A 17,635-nucleotide genomic window follows, 5' to 3' on the forward strand; every position below is an offset into this window, starting at 1 on the left:
AGAGTCCAGCTGTATGCGACGCGGCCTCAGTGCTTCCTTACTGCCTCTGGGGTACATTCACACATCTGTACTGAGTGCTGTCTACACATGTTAACGTCAGGTTTGAGCAAGGCCAAGAGGTCGCGTCTAGGCAGCGGCCTGTTAAGAGGCTCGCATGCTCCGTCTCATATCCTCAGCCAGATCCGTCTGGCTGTGGGCTGTGGTGCGTTTTACATGAGGCCTCCTTCAAACCGAAACAATATGTGGGTCATGTTTATGCGTGAAGACAGTTCATTCAAATAAAAAAATCTTTGCTGCTCCGATGCCTCCTGAGCTGCTAAAAGATTATCTCCACAGGGATGAAGTGAAATGACGGGTTGCAGTGATAACAAGATTATAAAACTTTTATTAATCCCCTCTGAAGATGAATTCATAAAGCAAATTCCACACACATCTCAGGTTTACATCTTTTTTTTTTTTTTTGAAACGCAAAATTATGGCACTATTATAGTCTATAATTTTCACCAGAAAAAAAAAATATATTCATGTGGCTGTGGCCAAGATTTTATTTATACAAATGAAGAGGAAGTATGCATCTTTAACAGACCCACTTGAAAAAAAACAACAAACAAACAAAAAAAAAGAAGAAAAAAAAAAGAAGAAAAGAAGTCACAATTACACTATATCAACATTCCCCAAAACAAAATTAGCCAAGCCAGTAATTTTGGGTGCAAGGTGAATTTTACATTCCACTGACGTATTGTCTGACACCAGTACGAAACTCTGCCGGACGGAATAGTCAAAGGAAGCACAAACGGTTTCCCCTTTGGAAGCAACACAGTGATAAACAACTGATAGACGATAATAAACCTGGGGGAAGGTGGGGGTCGCATCCAGGTATGACAAACAGATTTATGCAGCTCTGAACCCCGCTGTGCAGCAGCCATCAATTCTGTATCCTTCTCAACACACACAGGTTTGTGTCTTTACCCCCGTTACTTTTATTCCTCCTCCCTGCTAAGTGCTAACACATTTACATTTTTAGTGCTGCTCAGTAATAAAAGAGGTGGAATGAGCGGAGGCCTAAAACAAACATCAGTGAACCGCTATCACTGAAGAGCCTCCCCCCATTCCCCACCTGTCCACCCGCCCACACAACTTGGCCGCCGCCCCACAGTGTAGGTCAACAGTGTTGCGGTTGGAGTCTCCTCGAATGCACTCACAGTTCTTGGCCTCATCTTCTAGGTCACTCACAAGAGTTCTTCCTCCAGCAGGAGGCTCCGCTTTATTAGCTTGTCCGCTCAGTCAGAACGGTGGTGGGGAGGAAACGGTTTACAAACCCAAAAACTCAGCAACTGAGGTCACAGGGTGAAGCACACGTTGGAGAAGAGCAGCTGAGGTCGTTGCCTAAGGGGCTCTGAGGATTTACATGCCAAACTTTGGGTGGTTTGATTAAAAAAAATTAAATAAAATGACGTAACAGTACAAACAGACTTGATCGATAATTCACGTCAATGTTTAAAGTGAAAAACAGAAATCTGAAAACAGCTGAAATTCATTAATTGTGACAAACATGAGGTACAAATTACCAAAAAAAAAAGCGGTTTAAGCAGAGACAAATCATATCATAAAGGACAATATAAATAAAGATATCTGTGTAGTTTCATCATGGAACAAACCACTGAGAAAGAAACAGCAAAGCCTTGTCCAAACACATCTTGGTAGGTATAATGATAATGGTAAATAATCTACACACACCTGCTGCAGCACTACCTTACTGATCTCAGGTGAATGATCTGAAGAGGTAAAACCAAAGCTGATCAGCCCTCGTACCATCGTAACCCTGCCATCTACTGAATAAGGAAATAGCAAGCATACTTTAAGACAAGTGGTTATTGGGTTGTTTAAAATAAAACAATTCACAGCTTTACAAAGCCCTTTGCTTGGATAGCTGATAGGGCACATCAATATAGTTGAGGCATTTGGAACAATGAGTCAGTAAGACTACATACTGTGTGTGACTGGTGAGAAGAAAAAGGAAAAAAAAAGTAGCAAAAATGTCTGTTTTTCATCATTAATGAATCCATTCTGAGCTGACCGCTGCAGCTGCCATGAGTGAAAAAGAAACTCCACTTTCGCCCACGCCAGGTTTGACCTTTCCACTAAAGATACATTCTTACATGTCACAGAGAAAGAGCAAAAAAAAAAGAGAGAGAGAGAATCATACACAGGCCATTACTAAGACGGTGAAGAAACACTCGGCTGTGCATTTACACCTGGGGCACTGGCTGCTGCTTCCTGCAGTGAATTGTTCCCACACAGTTCAGTTAATTGTATTCAGTCTTCTCAGTAATGAACAGTAGGTCATTTGGAATGGGAGACCAGAAGAAGAAGAAGGCACAGAGGGGTGCTTCAGAAGTGTCCATGCCAAGGGAAATTGTGCATCTATACAGTTTTACCAATTACACTATGAACAGCATCTGGTACAATACATCATGTGTAGCAGTAGTCTATATCTGGGATTCCTCCTTCTCTATAGCCACGGTTGGTGCCATGCCCGGCGTTAGAAATATGGTTGGACCCTTTGTATAAGCCGGTGCCATTGGAGGGGAATATGGTGTGAATGATGTAATCCTCTCGAAGGGGTTTCGGCTGCATCGGCGGACAAGCTGGCATTGGTGTCATCTGGAAACCTGGTCCGCGAATCTCCAGGATCGTGTTATCCTTCTTCGTGCCAGATTCAATGTAATCATCATAGGTTTTGCTTTTTCTCGAGCTACTGCGAGTGTAGTGGTCACGGGAACATAAATGCCCAGTTCTATGCCCGTACCAACAGAAGACACAAAAAATTAGAGCCAAAGATACAGTGGCGGTAGCTCCACCAATAATCCCTGCTAGGGGCAGTGATGTAATGTGATGTGAATCCTCATCTTGTTCCTCTTCCGATGTGCTAAGGTCTGACGTTTCTGCTTTTGCACAAACTAAGGCTTCATCAGAGTCAGCATCTCCAGAAACTGTGGCTTTGCTTTCTGAACTGACAGCCAGTGGCACCATGCAAATGATATAGCTAGAGCGTGGCTGAAGTGAAGTTAGCAGATACTCTTGGCGATCACCCCGCACAAGCGTCTCTGTGATCGATTCCATGGCATTCCCAGTACCTTGTCGGAGCCAGCTTAACCTAAAAGAGGAGCTTGGCTGAGCTGCACTCCAGGTAACACGAATACTGTTGTGAGATAGAGGTTTTACATTTAGCGCCAAGCTCTTCCCCACACCACTGCTGCTAAGAGTGTAGTCTAAGCCAGAGTCGGGAAACCCGAAGCCAGGCCTCTTTGAGCGCAGAGTAAAGAGGGAACCCTGTGGAGGTGCATTGGTAGTGGAGCTCTCAACCCCACCAACAGCCCCTTTGTCTTTAGTCCCTGTCAGTCTCACTACTTCACATTCCTCCATTTCACTGCCCAGGTCAATCAAAGCCAGATCTCGCACCCTGTCCGGCCCATGGCAAGTGAGACCCCTGACGGTGATGGTGTTGCCACGGGCACGCAACCAGTCATAAAGCCATCGGAGGTTGCAGCCACAGTGCCACGGATTCCCACGCACCAGCAGCTGGCCGAGACTGTCAAGGTCTTTGAACAGCCCCCTTGGTAACGTAGTTAGGTTATTTCCTGATAAGTCCAATCTCTGCAACCTGTGCATGCCGTCCAAGGAACCACGTGGTATGTGAGTCAGGGCATTGTCTTGTAGAGACAGTCGCTGTAGATGAGCACTGGGCAGATTGACAGGTGGGGTTTGAAGGGAATTGCGCACGAGGGACAGTTCTGTCAAGTTAGAGAGACGGGAGAATGTGTCATCTGCAATGCGTTGGTTTGCCAAAAGGTTCCCATCCAAAACAAGACACCTTAACGAATTGAGGCCTCGGAAAGCATGAGTCGGGATAGTAGAGATCCGGTTGTCATCCAGACGCAATTCTTCCAAAGAAGCTGGCAGTCCCGAGGGAATACTAGACAGATGGTTGCGTGAAAGAAAAAGCAAGCGTAACCGCGGGTTGTCGGCAAAGGCCTGATCTTCAATGGACACAGTGGAGATGGAGTTGTCGTCCAAGTGGAGTTTTTCTAACAAGGGCATTCGAGCCAGCGTGGTGCGAGGGATGGTGCGTATATTGTTGTCCTGCAAATGCAGCTCTCGCACAGACGGAGGAAGGTGCATGGGAAATTCATCCAGCTCATTATCATAGAGGTATACAACGCGTACAGACAGATGACGCTCCAAGGAGGTGGGGAGGCCTGGGTTGTTTATGTGGTTGTTCTGAAGGTAGAGGACAGATGCAGAAGGAGGCAGTGATGGGATGGAGCTCAGCCCACGATCATTACAATAGATAAAGTCCTCATCGCACCTGCATACAGATGGACACGTCATGTCTATGTCCCCAAAGTACCCTTGTATAGAAGCAGCAGCAAATTGAAGCATGCCGCCATGTATAGTCAGGCAAAGGAACAGCACAAAGAGCCGGGCACCCAGTTTGGCTATGCAAACAGCTGCCATTATTAGGAACATGAAGACTTTTTGTCCCTCCCCAAGTATGGTGTTGCTTCCTAATAAGCTGCACTGAGCAGGAATCCTGCGACCTCCACCCTGAGAGACAAAGAGAAAAAAAAAAAGACAGTAGTTAACATTGATCCAGGTGCAAATTAGAAGACTGTTGTTCATGAAAATGGAGATGATTTCAATCAAACTTAATGAGCTCATTTATACTTAACAGCATATTTTATTGTGGTTTTGCCAACCCCTTTAATAGAAAAAAATACCAAGATTACAACACAGGAACATATTCCTGTTGTTTCTGAGCCGAAGCATGTCGCACCAAAAAACAAGTCGGAGTTTTCCTTTTCACCAGTTAATAATCATACCATCAGGGGGTTTTGCACACATGGGTGGACCTGCATGGGTTCTCAGTCTCTCAACACATTCTGCCTTCAATTCAAAGCTAAAAAAACATATGCACCGTCAAATATTGTGCTAAACGTACAGGTAGAGTAGCTATGAAAGATAATTTCTCAACCTTGAAATCAAAGCCTGTCTTGAGAAAATGCAAGTTTTATTAATAAGTTTTAAAATAAGCATAAATGATTATCATGAGCTTAGGAAGTTCTATAGTTACTATGTATGACTGTAAGCTACACAGAGATGGTCATGAGGCAAATTTGATAAGACAGTTATACAAAGACACTATCGGCAGCCAAATCATGAGGTATTGGTACCTCATTAACAGGTTGTACAGGGGGAATTTATATAAGCTGCGCTGAGGCTGTGATTAGTGTCCTGATTTGCTGTTGTTGCTGATTAAATGAGCGATATCACAACAGTAAAGCGCAGAATTGATTGCAGGGATTCGGAAACTGGTAAATTGCAACACTGTCGGTGACAACTTGAGCCCATCGCGGTGTTCAATAGCCAGCATCTTCGGTTTGTGTCGTTCAGGTCCACACGGCAGCCAAGCACAGCCCAGCACAAATATTGATTTTCCCACAAATCCGAGGTGATCTGCCAGAGTGAGTCGCCTCTTATAGAGATTACAGGATTCCCAGGAGTGCAAGTCAAACAGCGCGATAATTAACCAAATGAATGACAAACTCTGCCAGGAGTCAAATTTGGTAAATGCACATCAGCAAACATCGCACTGAACGTGCCTCTGCAAAGTCTGTCAGAGTCACCTCGACATTTTACGCGTGTCGTGAATCAGCGTTTCAGTAAATAAACATAAGCAAACACTCCGAGAGCCGTGGCACCGAAGCAGATCAGGGATCATTTAAAGGAAAAATAAGCACTGCATGTCATTTGTCAATCTGAATGTTTGTGCAGGATAACGTTTAATCTTCGTGGAGATTGGGGCTGTTACTGTGGGGGCATGTTAATCTATAAAGGGGATCTCTGGGTCTCATGTGTTTTTTTTTATTACTTAAAACTGAAAAAATTGCAAAGGTAATTTGTTATATTTCTTTCTAATTAAAATAATTTTGAATTAATCAGAAAGCTTTAAACCTGGTTTTCTACTATGTTAAAAACTTTGAATGTGAAACCACTTTTAGTCACCAGAGTAACTGCATTCATAAAACTACATTTCATGTGCAACATTTAGAATTAAAATAGAAAAATTGGTAAAAGTCGCATATCTGTGAAGCTATCAACATCAAAGAGAAAAAAAACAAAATTTAATCGCATGTTGTCTCACCTCAAAACGCATCATCAACTTTTATTTAACCAGGATAAAAAAACAAGACTGAGTTTTAGATAAAAACTCCTTTAAGGAAACACTGATTCAGAACCGTTGGTAAGTTAAGAAGCAACATAAATGCACATCGGACCAAAGCTTGTAAGGAAACTACTAGACCAGCTTATATTAGATTGGCAGAAACTGTAAACATTTGAAAACTACTGCTAAATGTAAATATGAATTAATGTAACAACAGATCGCCATTAGAGGTAACACTATTAGGACTGCAATAATATATTTACAAAGGTAGGACTATTATATGTTGCTTTACTGTTTCAAATAAAATCAGTTGAATAGAATCTCACAGTGCCCCCTGCATTGTTAAAACTAATTTTGTGCATCAGAAATTGAAAAATAGCTATCATAGTATGGAAGAGAGCCTTTTCAAAATCACCTCTTTCAATCAATATTAACGATGCATTTGTTTTTCCTCTAAAATGACAGCTGCCACTACATTTTAGGACATTGTTTTTGGTGTCTGTTTTCTGTACTTTGTTCAGTTTTACACGACAAGACTGAACAACATCACCGACATCTGCAGTGCTTCCTACCCCCCACCCCCAACTCCACAAAATATTCAAATTGACTTGCAACCCACTAATCCCTTTTCATGCCTACTTCCACTCCAGTCCAGTCCCCTCGACGCAGCAGAGTGGAGTCAGTGCTCTTTAAAGTGGAACCTGAAGAGTGAAATAAAAAATTTAAAAAGCGGAGATTGTTACTTTGCGCAGTTTGTTATTGACTCGGTTTACGAGCAGAAAGGCAGATGTACGCTGTTTTCTGGTGTAAATGTTCATGGGAGCATTTGTGCGTGCGTGTGTGTGTGTGTGTGTGTGGGAGTGGCAGTCGGGGTAGTGCTAAAGAATGGATGACTTTTGAGTCCCAAGAGGTTCGGCTGCAAGTCTCTTGAACACTAGAGTATTTGGGTCAGCCCTTTAAAAACAAGATAGACGTGGTGTGAGATTGAAGAGGCACAGAGAGCCAGAGGGATTAAAAGAGCATATTGAGCTGTGATTCTCTGGATTAAGCAGGTGCTACGTGGAATAACAACCACACATTTTGAGCTTTTCTTTCTTTCGGGGGCTTGTGCTTGCTCATTTTTGTTCTTCAAGCTCAGAATAATCCCCCCCAAAAATTGCAGCTCTTTGTGTTTGTGAATACCTAAAGAGACCTTTTTGTTTGTCTGTCCACGGACGATCAAATTGAAAGCATTAACCCACATGAGGAGCGTGGTCTATGGCGGGGAGTACAGTCGGGATGTGGGGTAATGTGTGAGCTAGACAGCCGGTCGCCTCAGGCCGAGCACTGTACACCCGACTACACCCGATCCAATACTGGAACTGGATCAATTTGCATAAAAAACAGACATGGACAGAGAGAGAGAGTGACCGAAAGCAGCTTTTAGCTGGACCACTGAATCCCCTCTCCTCACTAAGACTCTAATAGTGGCAGAGAACAGGGGACATCTGGAAAACTAGGTTTTAGTTGGCTAGAGAAAAGCCTGACGTATCATAAAATCCACTTCACTTATGGGAAAAGAAAAAAGGAAAACAGATAATTGTGGTCCGCAGCTTATCCTCCATGACATAGTCGTGCACTAGATTTTAGATTCAGGGGCTTGACCTGGGAAATGGATGATGCAAAAGATGATGGGCAGAGTGACGACTGGGATGAAAGAAGCGATCATAAAGAAAAAAAAGAAAGAGGAAAATGGTCATTTTGCTTAATCACAGAAGTTGTAGGATTGCATTTGTTGTAATAATATAGGATTGCTTATCTTTGTCAAATGGGCCTGTTATCTTTTAGCGATTATATTATGGAACAAGGATTATGAAAGGAAAATTAAAAAAAAATGCAAAAAAGCATTTTCACTTAATTCAAAATCTTGAAAGTAAACAAACAAATTGTAGGAACGTCATTGCTCCTTAGTGTAGCTGCATTTTGTCTATTATCCACTAATATATATATGAAAAATCTATTTCTATTAAATTAGAAACACAATTAAAATCGTGGAGAAGTTTATTGATGCAATAAGTCATTGAAAAACATGCTGTGACAACATCCTCCTCCCACTTCCTGTCGACTTCTTTGTCTTTTCCACCTGTAGTAACATCCGGTTGTTGATCACAAATCATGATCAATGATTTTACAAGTAAAAAATGCAAAAGAATGCGATATGCATTTGGGTTCAACCTCTTTTAAACTCTGATTCAGCTACATGTAATCCAGAGCCTGAAGTAGTTCTCCAACTAGTAAAAAGCCGTTCAGTGAAGAGGTTCGATAAACAACAGTATCGCACAATCAGCAAGTCAAAGGTAAACACTTTGACAAGGAGAACATTTATTAGAGCGGCAGAAAAGAGACCCGGGGTAACTCTGAAGGAGCTGAAGAGAGAAAATCTGATCAGATCACACCAAAATGGAAGTTTCCATGTGACAGAAAACTGACACTGAAAATCACCCTGAACACACCGACATCTACACAGTGAAACATATTGTGAAGTAGCTTTCATAAAAAAAACAAACAAACAAAAACAACAAAAAAAGATAGTTAATGTTAAGATATTTAGAGCTAATTAAAGCTTAAAGCTTTGGTCGCTTTCCAGCAGGACGACGCCAAACACAGTCAGAGCTACTATGGATTGGTTTAGAAAAAGGATGTTTATGTTTGAATGATCCCATAAAACGTTCTGATCCAAATATAATGGAAAATCTGACAAGACCTGAAAATGACTCTTCAGAGACGCTCTCCCTCCGAACCGACTGAGCTGTACATATTTTGCAAACCAAAACTCAAATGTTAGTCTCCACATAAAGCTAGTAGATAAATGCCCCGAAAGCAGCTGTAGGACGTTTACATGAAACGTTCACTCAAATAGGACCTATTTCCAAATCAGGAAGTACTTCTGAGACTTTTATATGTTCATATAATTTCAAAGAAAACTGTGAAAAACGTCATTCTCCTTGCGTGTCACAATTATGCACTGCTTTGTGCCGATGAGTGCACGGGACTTTATTTAGGGGTGTCAGAATACAAATTCACACCCTACTTTTAGGATATTTATTTGTAAAAAATAAATAAAAAATCTGTGAAAACTTTGATTTTGTTCCTTTTCACAATAATGCGCTAGTTTGTGGTGGTCTGTCACATGAAAACAAATTCAAAACGAAGTATGTGGCTATAATGTGGCAAAAATTTGGAAACACACAGCTACTTCTTCAAGAGCTTGAAAGAGTTTTGAATAATGTAATATGTTATCAGGTCTAACATGTTTGTCAACAGTTACTTTGCATTTAAATGTGCCAGTACATTTAAAATGTATTAATATTGTCCTCACTGTCTTATTCAAATGTACAGTAAATAACAGGAAGTGACAGATTTTCTTCTCGTCTTGATTCCATTCATGTACATTGCTAAATTATTGCTCTTGCTTCAAACACAAATACAAAATCAACTTATTAGGAAAAAAAAAAAATATGTGTATCAGCATCAATTCCACACAAGTTAACTTGATCAAACAGCACAGAAACTGTTCATGAAAGGTGGGATCCTGAGCCAAGAAAGGAGACTAAAAATAGTCCTGTGCTTTCATTACGCAGCTGCCTGTTCGTAACATCGGCAGCACTTTGACACACTCTGGATGTTTACGGCTAATTGCCTTACAATGTGAAGGCTGTAATTACACATTTCTCTTTCCATATTTACTATAGGAAGGATCTGCCGTTAGTCTCCGCAAGGCGAGAGAAACCACACAGTCGTCTTCCGAGAGCCCAACAACATTCACACTTGGGAGATTCACCTCTTAGAGGGTTGTGTGTTTGTTGGTGGCTATGCAGCTCACAGGACCCTAAAGCTACTTGATATATAGCTTTACAGCGCTGTGTCGTGTTTCATTTCTACAGCACCATAATAAGTTCTCCTGTGCCACCAGTCCAACTCCTCGCTCTCTCTGCCACGGCCGCTGCTTCCCTCTAAACTCCTTTAGCTCACCGTTCCCGCTTCAGGATAGATGGATTGCAGCTAAATCCTTTCAGCATTAACATGAGGGTGGCATCCTGCTTGCGGCAATATGCTCCGGCGCTGTGACCAAAGCTGGGACCAGATCTATCGTGAGTCGGTGGGATTTTTTATTTTTTTTCGCCGGGGGAGATTGAGTGTTTGCGATGCGCTGAATGCTAGCCTTGATCGATAGTGTGATCCTGTGGGTTTCTTGGAGTTACAAGGTAGTTAGTTATCTTAGCTGAACTGGATATGACCTCAGGTTCATCAATAAAAGTCTCATTTGGAAAGTTTTTTTCTGCAATGCAACAAACACTTTGGGGTCATGGCGACATAAGCAAGCAATTTCATTTCTTCCTCTCAATATCGTGTCATAATTTGAATTTATGGTGTTTTGCACTTCACCCAAATACATTGAATTTCCCAGCAAAACCTTAATTGAAATGTGAACATTTTCCTCCATATGTGGCAAGACACACATGAAGAAATAGTCACTTATTTTTCACAAGTGCTATTACCGTCTTTGTCATTTAATGAATAGCAGGGTTGGTGTGAGAATGAACCGTTGGTGAATTACTGTGAGAAAATTTGTCTCCAACAATTTGGTACATAGTAGAACACAATAAATATAAATGTAGATATTCATAACGCAAATTAGATTAATCAGACTGTATTCAAAATAATTCTGACCACTGGGTGATGCCAAAGCGCCCCTGATCAAAACCTTTGGTGGATTTAAAACGCATCAACCAACAACAAAATGGACCTTGAATATTTGCAGTTCAGATCCCCGATTCACCTTTTTATCGAATTTTCTATGGAACATAACTAAATGATCAAGTGATAATTTGAGTTTTCAAAGACTTAAACTGACTGAAACTGATCCATGCAGCTTAAAACTTTATAAGTGTCAGAAATTCAAAACCGTTGGATGATTTCAGATAAAAATGGCATTTTTAGGAAAATGCCTCACTTTCTTACTTTACCGTTTGTGTTTATAAGATATTGAGTCGTCTGTCGGAGAATATTGCTGAGAAATGAAATCTTTTCAAGTCCTTCATCTTGTTGCTCCTTTGAAATGTTTTCATTATAAGTATGTTTGAGCTCTGCAAATTCTTCCTGACCTTTTCTCAAACTATTCCTACAGGACGGGTCGTCTAAAGCAGCCAAGCGACGTTTGAAAACGTCGCTTGGCTGCGTTTTCAAACGTAGCCAAGCGACGGAAATGCATATTTCCTCGTATCAAGGAAATGCATATATTTAATGTTCAGGCAGAAGTGTGATATTATTTACACTTTGAGGCACAAAGTGATGCTTTTTCTTTCTAGGAGGCAGATGTCGCGGTTTTTGCCCCACGATCAAACTGAGCAGACGTGGCGTGGGGCAGAATTATTGTTTCTATTAAAACTTGCTGCTGCCTTTCCAAAAACAAAATGTAATAGTTGTAAGACTAAAATATGGGGTAATCTTCAAAGATTTAGAACAAAATAAACATAAAAATGCATCATATTGTTACATTTTATTTAGCTTGTCTTCCTGATACTGTATGTCATTTGAATGTAAAAAACAAAACAAAAAAACCCCTGTGGATAAAAACAAACAAACTTTAAATACATGTTTCATTGTTACCGCTCTCTGTCCCTCTTTCTCCATCTGTCAAACACACAAAATAAATAAATTTATTTAAAAATTTCCAATTAGCAAATACACAACATGAGAAAATAATCCCCTAAGATTTTTGTTTTATCTAAATCATCAGAGTATGCCACAACTAGCTAATAACAAGCTAACAATTCTGATAAAATACATTTCCCTGACACATTTTTGAATGTAAAAAAAATTGAGGTTCCTTCAAGAGTCGAGGAGCTTTTATTCAAGAAACCATGATGTCCTGTTTCACTCTTCAAAATGGGAAAGACAAGGATAAATTCAAGAAATGCAGGCTTTCTTCATCATTTAAATTATGGCTATAAAGAAAATGTCTAAATATCTAAATTCAAGCCAAACAACTTGAAACAGATCTAATGACAGAACGACAGTAAGTTGTCTTAGTAAATTTTCTCTGAACAGTAGCGGCGTTGGGCTTCTCTGTTCCCCAGCCAGATGAAACAAAAAAAAAAAAAAGAAGACAAAATTTCACACCGTTGGACAGATGCAGGTTTAGCATGAAATCATGCTGTTGCAATAAAAAAATAATTGCATTTTAAGACTTCTTACACATCATTATTAGGAGGCGTAATAAGTGTGGAGAGCTCTCTGCATTTATTTCCCTGCGTTTGGCTGCAGTTGAGATCCAGCTTCTCGCCACCGCAGGCGAAATTTGGTCCAACCACAGGTAGAAATAGGCAAGTCAGACATCTGCCACTTTGGAGCTTGATACAGTGGGACACCAGTGGAGAGAAAGAGCCTGGCAGAGCAGACGGTAAATAAAGCTCAGAGGATGTCGAACTGCGACTGTGGTCACACTCAAGGCTTTAATCAAGGCTTCACGGGCTTCTAGATAAACCAGCTCTGGTTTTAATGTTAAAACCTGGATTTTATGAAAATGTACTTTATGGTTCTAAATGGTGCCTGTAAAAAAGGCATATTTATCTCCTCCCTCCTTTAAGTCACGCTTCAGCAACAACTCTTGATTGGATTTTTTTATTTATTTATTTTTTATTTTATTTGCGAGAGACACTGACACCGAGAGGGAGGTTGGTTGGCTTAATTGGTTAGATTTGAATTCAACCCTGACGAGATGCGATATAAATGCGAGGCTGTGGGCGGGCCGGTCACACAACGAGGCCCTTCCTTCAGGGTGAAAATGGATCTGAGAAAAAGAAATGAAAAGCATTTTGCTAAACCTTTAGTGTTGAGTTGTGGACTTCCGTCATGTGTAAAGAAGAGAGTTTGAAGCACAAATAATACCCTCAGCTATTACAGTAACATATAAATATCAAATGAGATGTACAAAATTAAAACATTCCGACAGTGTTTAGGTAGACATTTTAATGTTTTGTCCTGGTTCTGATGCACACAGGTACCAATGATCCTGTTTCTGTCAACAGCTGTGTCAAAGGAACTTGTAACAGTGGCTGTATGAAAACGGCAGAAGTGAATGGAAACAGCGAAAAGTCTCACATAGTCAACTAAGGCTTTTCTCATGAGGGTTTAGCTTATTTTATTAGTAAAGGAGGTGACAAAATAGTATATTATGATATTCTTAAAATATCAACTGTCATGCCTGACGGTCTATAAGTCAGCATATAACTAGCAGAAGGTTGTTTGATTGGTTTGGTGGCTTAAAAGTAGTGATGTTACGTGATGTGCCGAGGCTTCGAGGCGTGTGTCGAGTAATGGAGGGGGCGTTTCCGTAAAGCGCGTATCGAGGCTTGCTTCATTTAGGGGAGGAGCCGAAAACGATGACGTCCGAGGCCTCGCTGCCCGGCTGTACCACGTGACTGCTTCGGGAAATGGCTCAGATTTTGTCGCGCGGTTTGACAGCTTTATAAACCCCACAGGCTCCATTCAAAATGTGGGTTGTTGTAGGCGAGTTACGGTCAGTTGAGAGAGTGGACAGAGTTTTGATAGTTTGGATAGCAGAGTTTGGATAATGTTTATTTAGTTTGAGACAGTTAGTTTGGTGTTTGGAGAGTTTAGGAGAGAGATAGATAGATAGGAGATTTAGGAGCGCGAAGACAGGATAGGAGTAGGATGGAGCCAGCGAGAGGTAAGGTGAACTGAACATTTGCAGATGCATTAGGTTTGCTTATGAGGAACTGTATTTTTCACTGTTTCTTATTTTCTGTAAAGGTGAGGTGTTTATTGTGCACCAAGGAGTTGGGGTACAATAATAACACCTCATCCATGCTAAGACACTACCGTGCCTTGCATGAGAATAGGGAGGAAACTGGAGCTTCACCCAGCCAAGGTATTTCATTACTATACTATATACTATACTCTAATCATCGGTCACTGTACCCCAATCTGTACAAACTTGCACTTATTTATTTATGCACCCCGGCATTATCTGTGCCATGTGAGCGTGTCTTTTCAAAGGCTGGAGAAGTAGTGTCAAAAAAGAGAAATCGTTTGAAACCTAAAACTGTGGAGAAATTGTTGTTTCTTAATAAAAATGAATGAAATCATCCAAGTTACACAAGCATTAGCCTATTCACTACCCCCTCCCTAGTTCCACAAGCACTTTCACTGTCCTCTGCCTGATTAAGCTCATGCCATTTTTCTAGAGTCACAGAAAAACATTATTACAGAACATGCCATATCACATGACACTACTATTTTGGGAATAATTACACACAGAGAATACATTCAAACAATATTTTATTGTTCAACCAATATTTTATTGTACACATATGTACACCTTTTGTGAAGTCATTCCCAAGACCCATAATAGACAAAAATTCAATGCATCACATGTGTTAAGATACAGCGGGCTGTGATTGTACACCTGGCCAGTAGGTGGTTTCGTGTGCACATGAAGCCTCAAGAAATGAACCCTTTCTCGAACCATTTGGCTCAAGTGGTACAATGCCTCATGAGGCTTCATCTCACCATCACTACTTAAAAGGAAGTCAAACTTCTGATTCATTATTACTAGTTCATTTGTCTCAGACACTGAAAAAAACCCGAGTCGCTATTGCAGGTAATTATTGTGCATAACGTGGCGGGAACCGTTTACACCAGGGGTCTCAAACAAGAGCCGCAGTCCTGCAACTTTCAGATGTGCCTCTGCTGCCCCACACCTGAATACAATAATTAGGTCATTAAGGCTCTGGAGAACTGATCTACACAAGGAGGAGGTAATCAATCCATTTCATTCCAGCGGTTTGTACTTGTAGCACATCTAAAATCTGCAGGACAGCGGCCCTCGAGGACTGGAGTTTGACACTTGTGACTTACACTGAAACCACAGAGAGAAAGTCATGAAGCATGGCTAGTAAATGGAAGAATCCAACATTAAACAATGAGATGATGAAAGGAAGCAGGGTGGAAAACGTCAAAGAAACCAGATGAGGTAATCAGATGAAATGTGGAACAGGTGAGGCAGAAGCAGAGCAGGGAAACGGGGGGAGGGACAGAAATCAACAGAAAGGAAGCTGAACTACAACTGGAAGAAACGTCGAACCAAAGGAATTGACTGAGTCAGCATAAGAAACAGAACACCATAAGAAACTAAAGACTCTCCTTACAATAACAAACACATGAACTGAATGTAAAAAGATACCAAACATAAATGAACAGCAAGGACATGATCTAAAGCAGAAAGACACATAAAAAAAAAAAAGCCTGAACCCAAACACCCAAGTAAGGCAGTTCTCACTGCTAAGTATCCATTTGACCTGTTCCCATCAGAAATATATTTTTCTTTTAGTTTTAGCAAAACCAAAGCCGTAGCTGCACTGCATTGAGTTTTAGATTATAATTCTCCAGAAAAGAAAGAAAGAAAAAGAAGTAATTAAAGGTACATAAAAGTGTTTTTATCTCACTAGATGGGCAGAAGTAGGGAAGACATGAATAACAATCTGGTGATGTGGAGATGAATTCAATGGACTGAAAATCATCTGTGTAGCTGAGGTGTACATACTTTATTGTACAGTAACTGAACTTTTATCAAGATGTCAAATTAAAGTGAAAACAAAGTGTGATCTACACAATATGTCAAATATAAAAAACAAACAAAACATGCACACACACAATGGTGGCATATGACGCACACCAAAGTCACCCCACAATTAGTTTCAGAGATTACAACCCACACCAGCAGTGTGTGGCCCTCCAACGCGGCTCCATGACTGGACGTATTTCAGTGCAATGCTTCCTGTTAATGCTACTTTTTAATAACTCGATGATTTATGTCCTTCTTTTGTCCCAACATGAGCTCAATCTCTTTCATGTGCTGTAAGGGCGACGTCTTCATGTCACTTCCCGGTTCAATTGACGCCTTGGCGTCTCTAAAACGTGGATTAGCTTTGCTCTCTCCGAATTCCAGTTCAGATGTTAAGCTCCCAGCGTTCCACAAACCAACGCCCCGTGAACGTCACACGCAGCCGGGACGTCTGGGGACCGACTCTTAGTCTGCAGGGGGTTTAAAAAAAGGAAGCTCTGAGTTTCACTTCGGAGACATTTATTCTTGTCCTTCCTCTCCCGTTTGCATATGTCGTCCACATGCGTATGGGACTTGTGGGAACAATAAAGCAGCTGACCAAGACTCAGTTTTCTTTCGCTTCATCACCGAGCTTCAGAATCATGCAAGTTTATTTTATTTTATTTTTTTGCCTATCCTGTCAGCTGACACGAACAGATTTTTTTCTACTCTGCATCTGCGTTTCAAAATGTTTTCATCTTTTTTTTGCTTTGGAGCCACTTCCCCTCTGTGTGTTTGTCTCTTCGTCTTTGAGCAGCTTTTGTTGAGCTTCTTGTTGAAAGTGAAAACGCACAGCAGCAATTCCTGGGACTGGCAGAAGTAATAAATGCTGGCAGAATGCCATCCAGTTAAAATCCACTTTGGCTAATAATGTATTTCTCAAAGGAAATTACAACAGCAATGCAACACAGAAAATCACTTACATGAAGTAATTTCTGGTTGAATTGCTTTCTAGTTGTCTTTAAAATACAGCAAATTGCTGGGTGGGAAAGCGGATTAAGAAACATTTTGCCATGTTACCGTCATAAAGCTTAATGTATTTAATGGGATTTCACCAACCCAACATAGTGAAAAATTGTTAGATGGAAGAAGTTATAAAAAGTGAAATGTGAATTAGTAATTACCCCCTTCTCTCTGATGCCTCTAAATGAAATCTTTTTATAAAAAAAAAATAAAAAAAATTAGTTTTTTATCACCAGGTCAAGATAATATGCTAAGAAATAGATAATCTGTGAAAATGTCTCCTTCACCTCCTGCCTGAACTACTACTGCCGACTGAAGAAATGCACCACTGCCGACCAAAAACAACCAATCAGATCCAGGAGGCGGGTCATAGCGCTGCCAATCAACTCAATGTACTCGCTGCTAAATGTGCTAACAGTGGAGAAATATCTTACCATTACAGGAAAACCGTTGATAGTCATCCTAACTAGCCTGTCTCTGCAGCGTAGCACAGAGCAAGAGGGTAAAAGGCGGAAGTAGCAGGGGTACACGGAGGGTGATTGACAGCGCTAAGACCCGCCTCCTGTCTCTGACTGCACTGGGAGCTCTGGGAGAAGGCAGAGGAGCTAGATTTTCCCGCAGATTCTCTGTCTCATACCGTCACAAGACGGTCACCTTTTTAACAAATAAATAAAAAAAAATTTTTTTTTAATAAAAGCTACCTACTGCAGCTTTAATATTATGGTTGTTGAATGTTGATTGCGAACACCTCGAAGGGGTATAAACGCTTTTGCAAAAAA

At 40.9% G+C, this 17,635-nt stretch overlaps 1 protein-coding gene across 4 annotated transcripts in view; it reads right to left on the reverse strand.

The window, feature by feature from the left end:
- Nucleotides 1-365: 365 nt before the first annotated feature.
- Nucleotides 366-17,635, reverse strand: part of flrt1a (fibronectin leucine rich transmembrane protein 1a) — a 71,584-nt gene continuing 54,314 nt past the window's right edge. For 3 of the 4 annotated variants that reach the window (XM_044139660.1, XM_044139658.1, XM_044139661.1), the window contains one exon: nucleotides 366-4,608. In XM_044139660.1, coding sequence (XP_043995595.1) covers nucleotides 2,473-4,530 — 2,058 coding nt within the window. In that variant the 5' untranslated portion in view covers nucleotides 4,531-4,608 and the 3' untranslated portion in view covers nucleotides 366-2,472. The remainder of the gene's footprint in view (nucleotides 4,609-17,635) is intronic. The other variant, XM_044139659.1, reaches the window with a different exon arrangement.

This window comes from Gambusia affinis, linkage group LG15 (genome assembly GCF_019740435.1).
Source record: "Gambusia affinis linkage group LG15, SWU_Gaff_1.0, whole genome shotgun sequence".
NCBI classification, from domain to species: Eukaryota; Metazoa; Chordata; class Actinopteri; order Cyprinodontiformes; family Poeciliidae; genus Gambusia; species Gambusia affinis.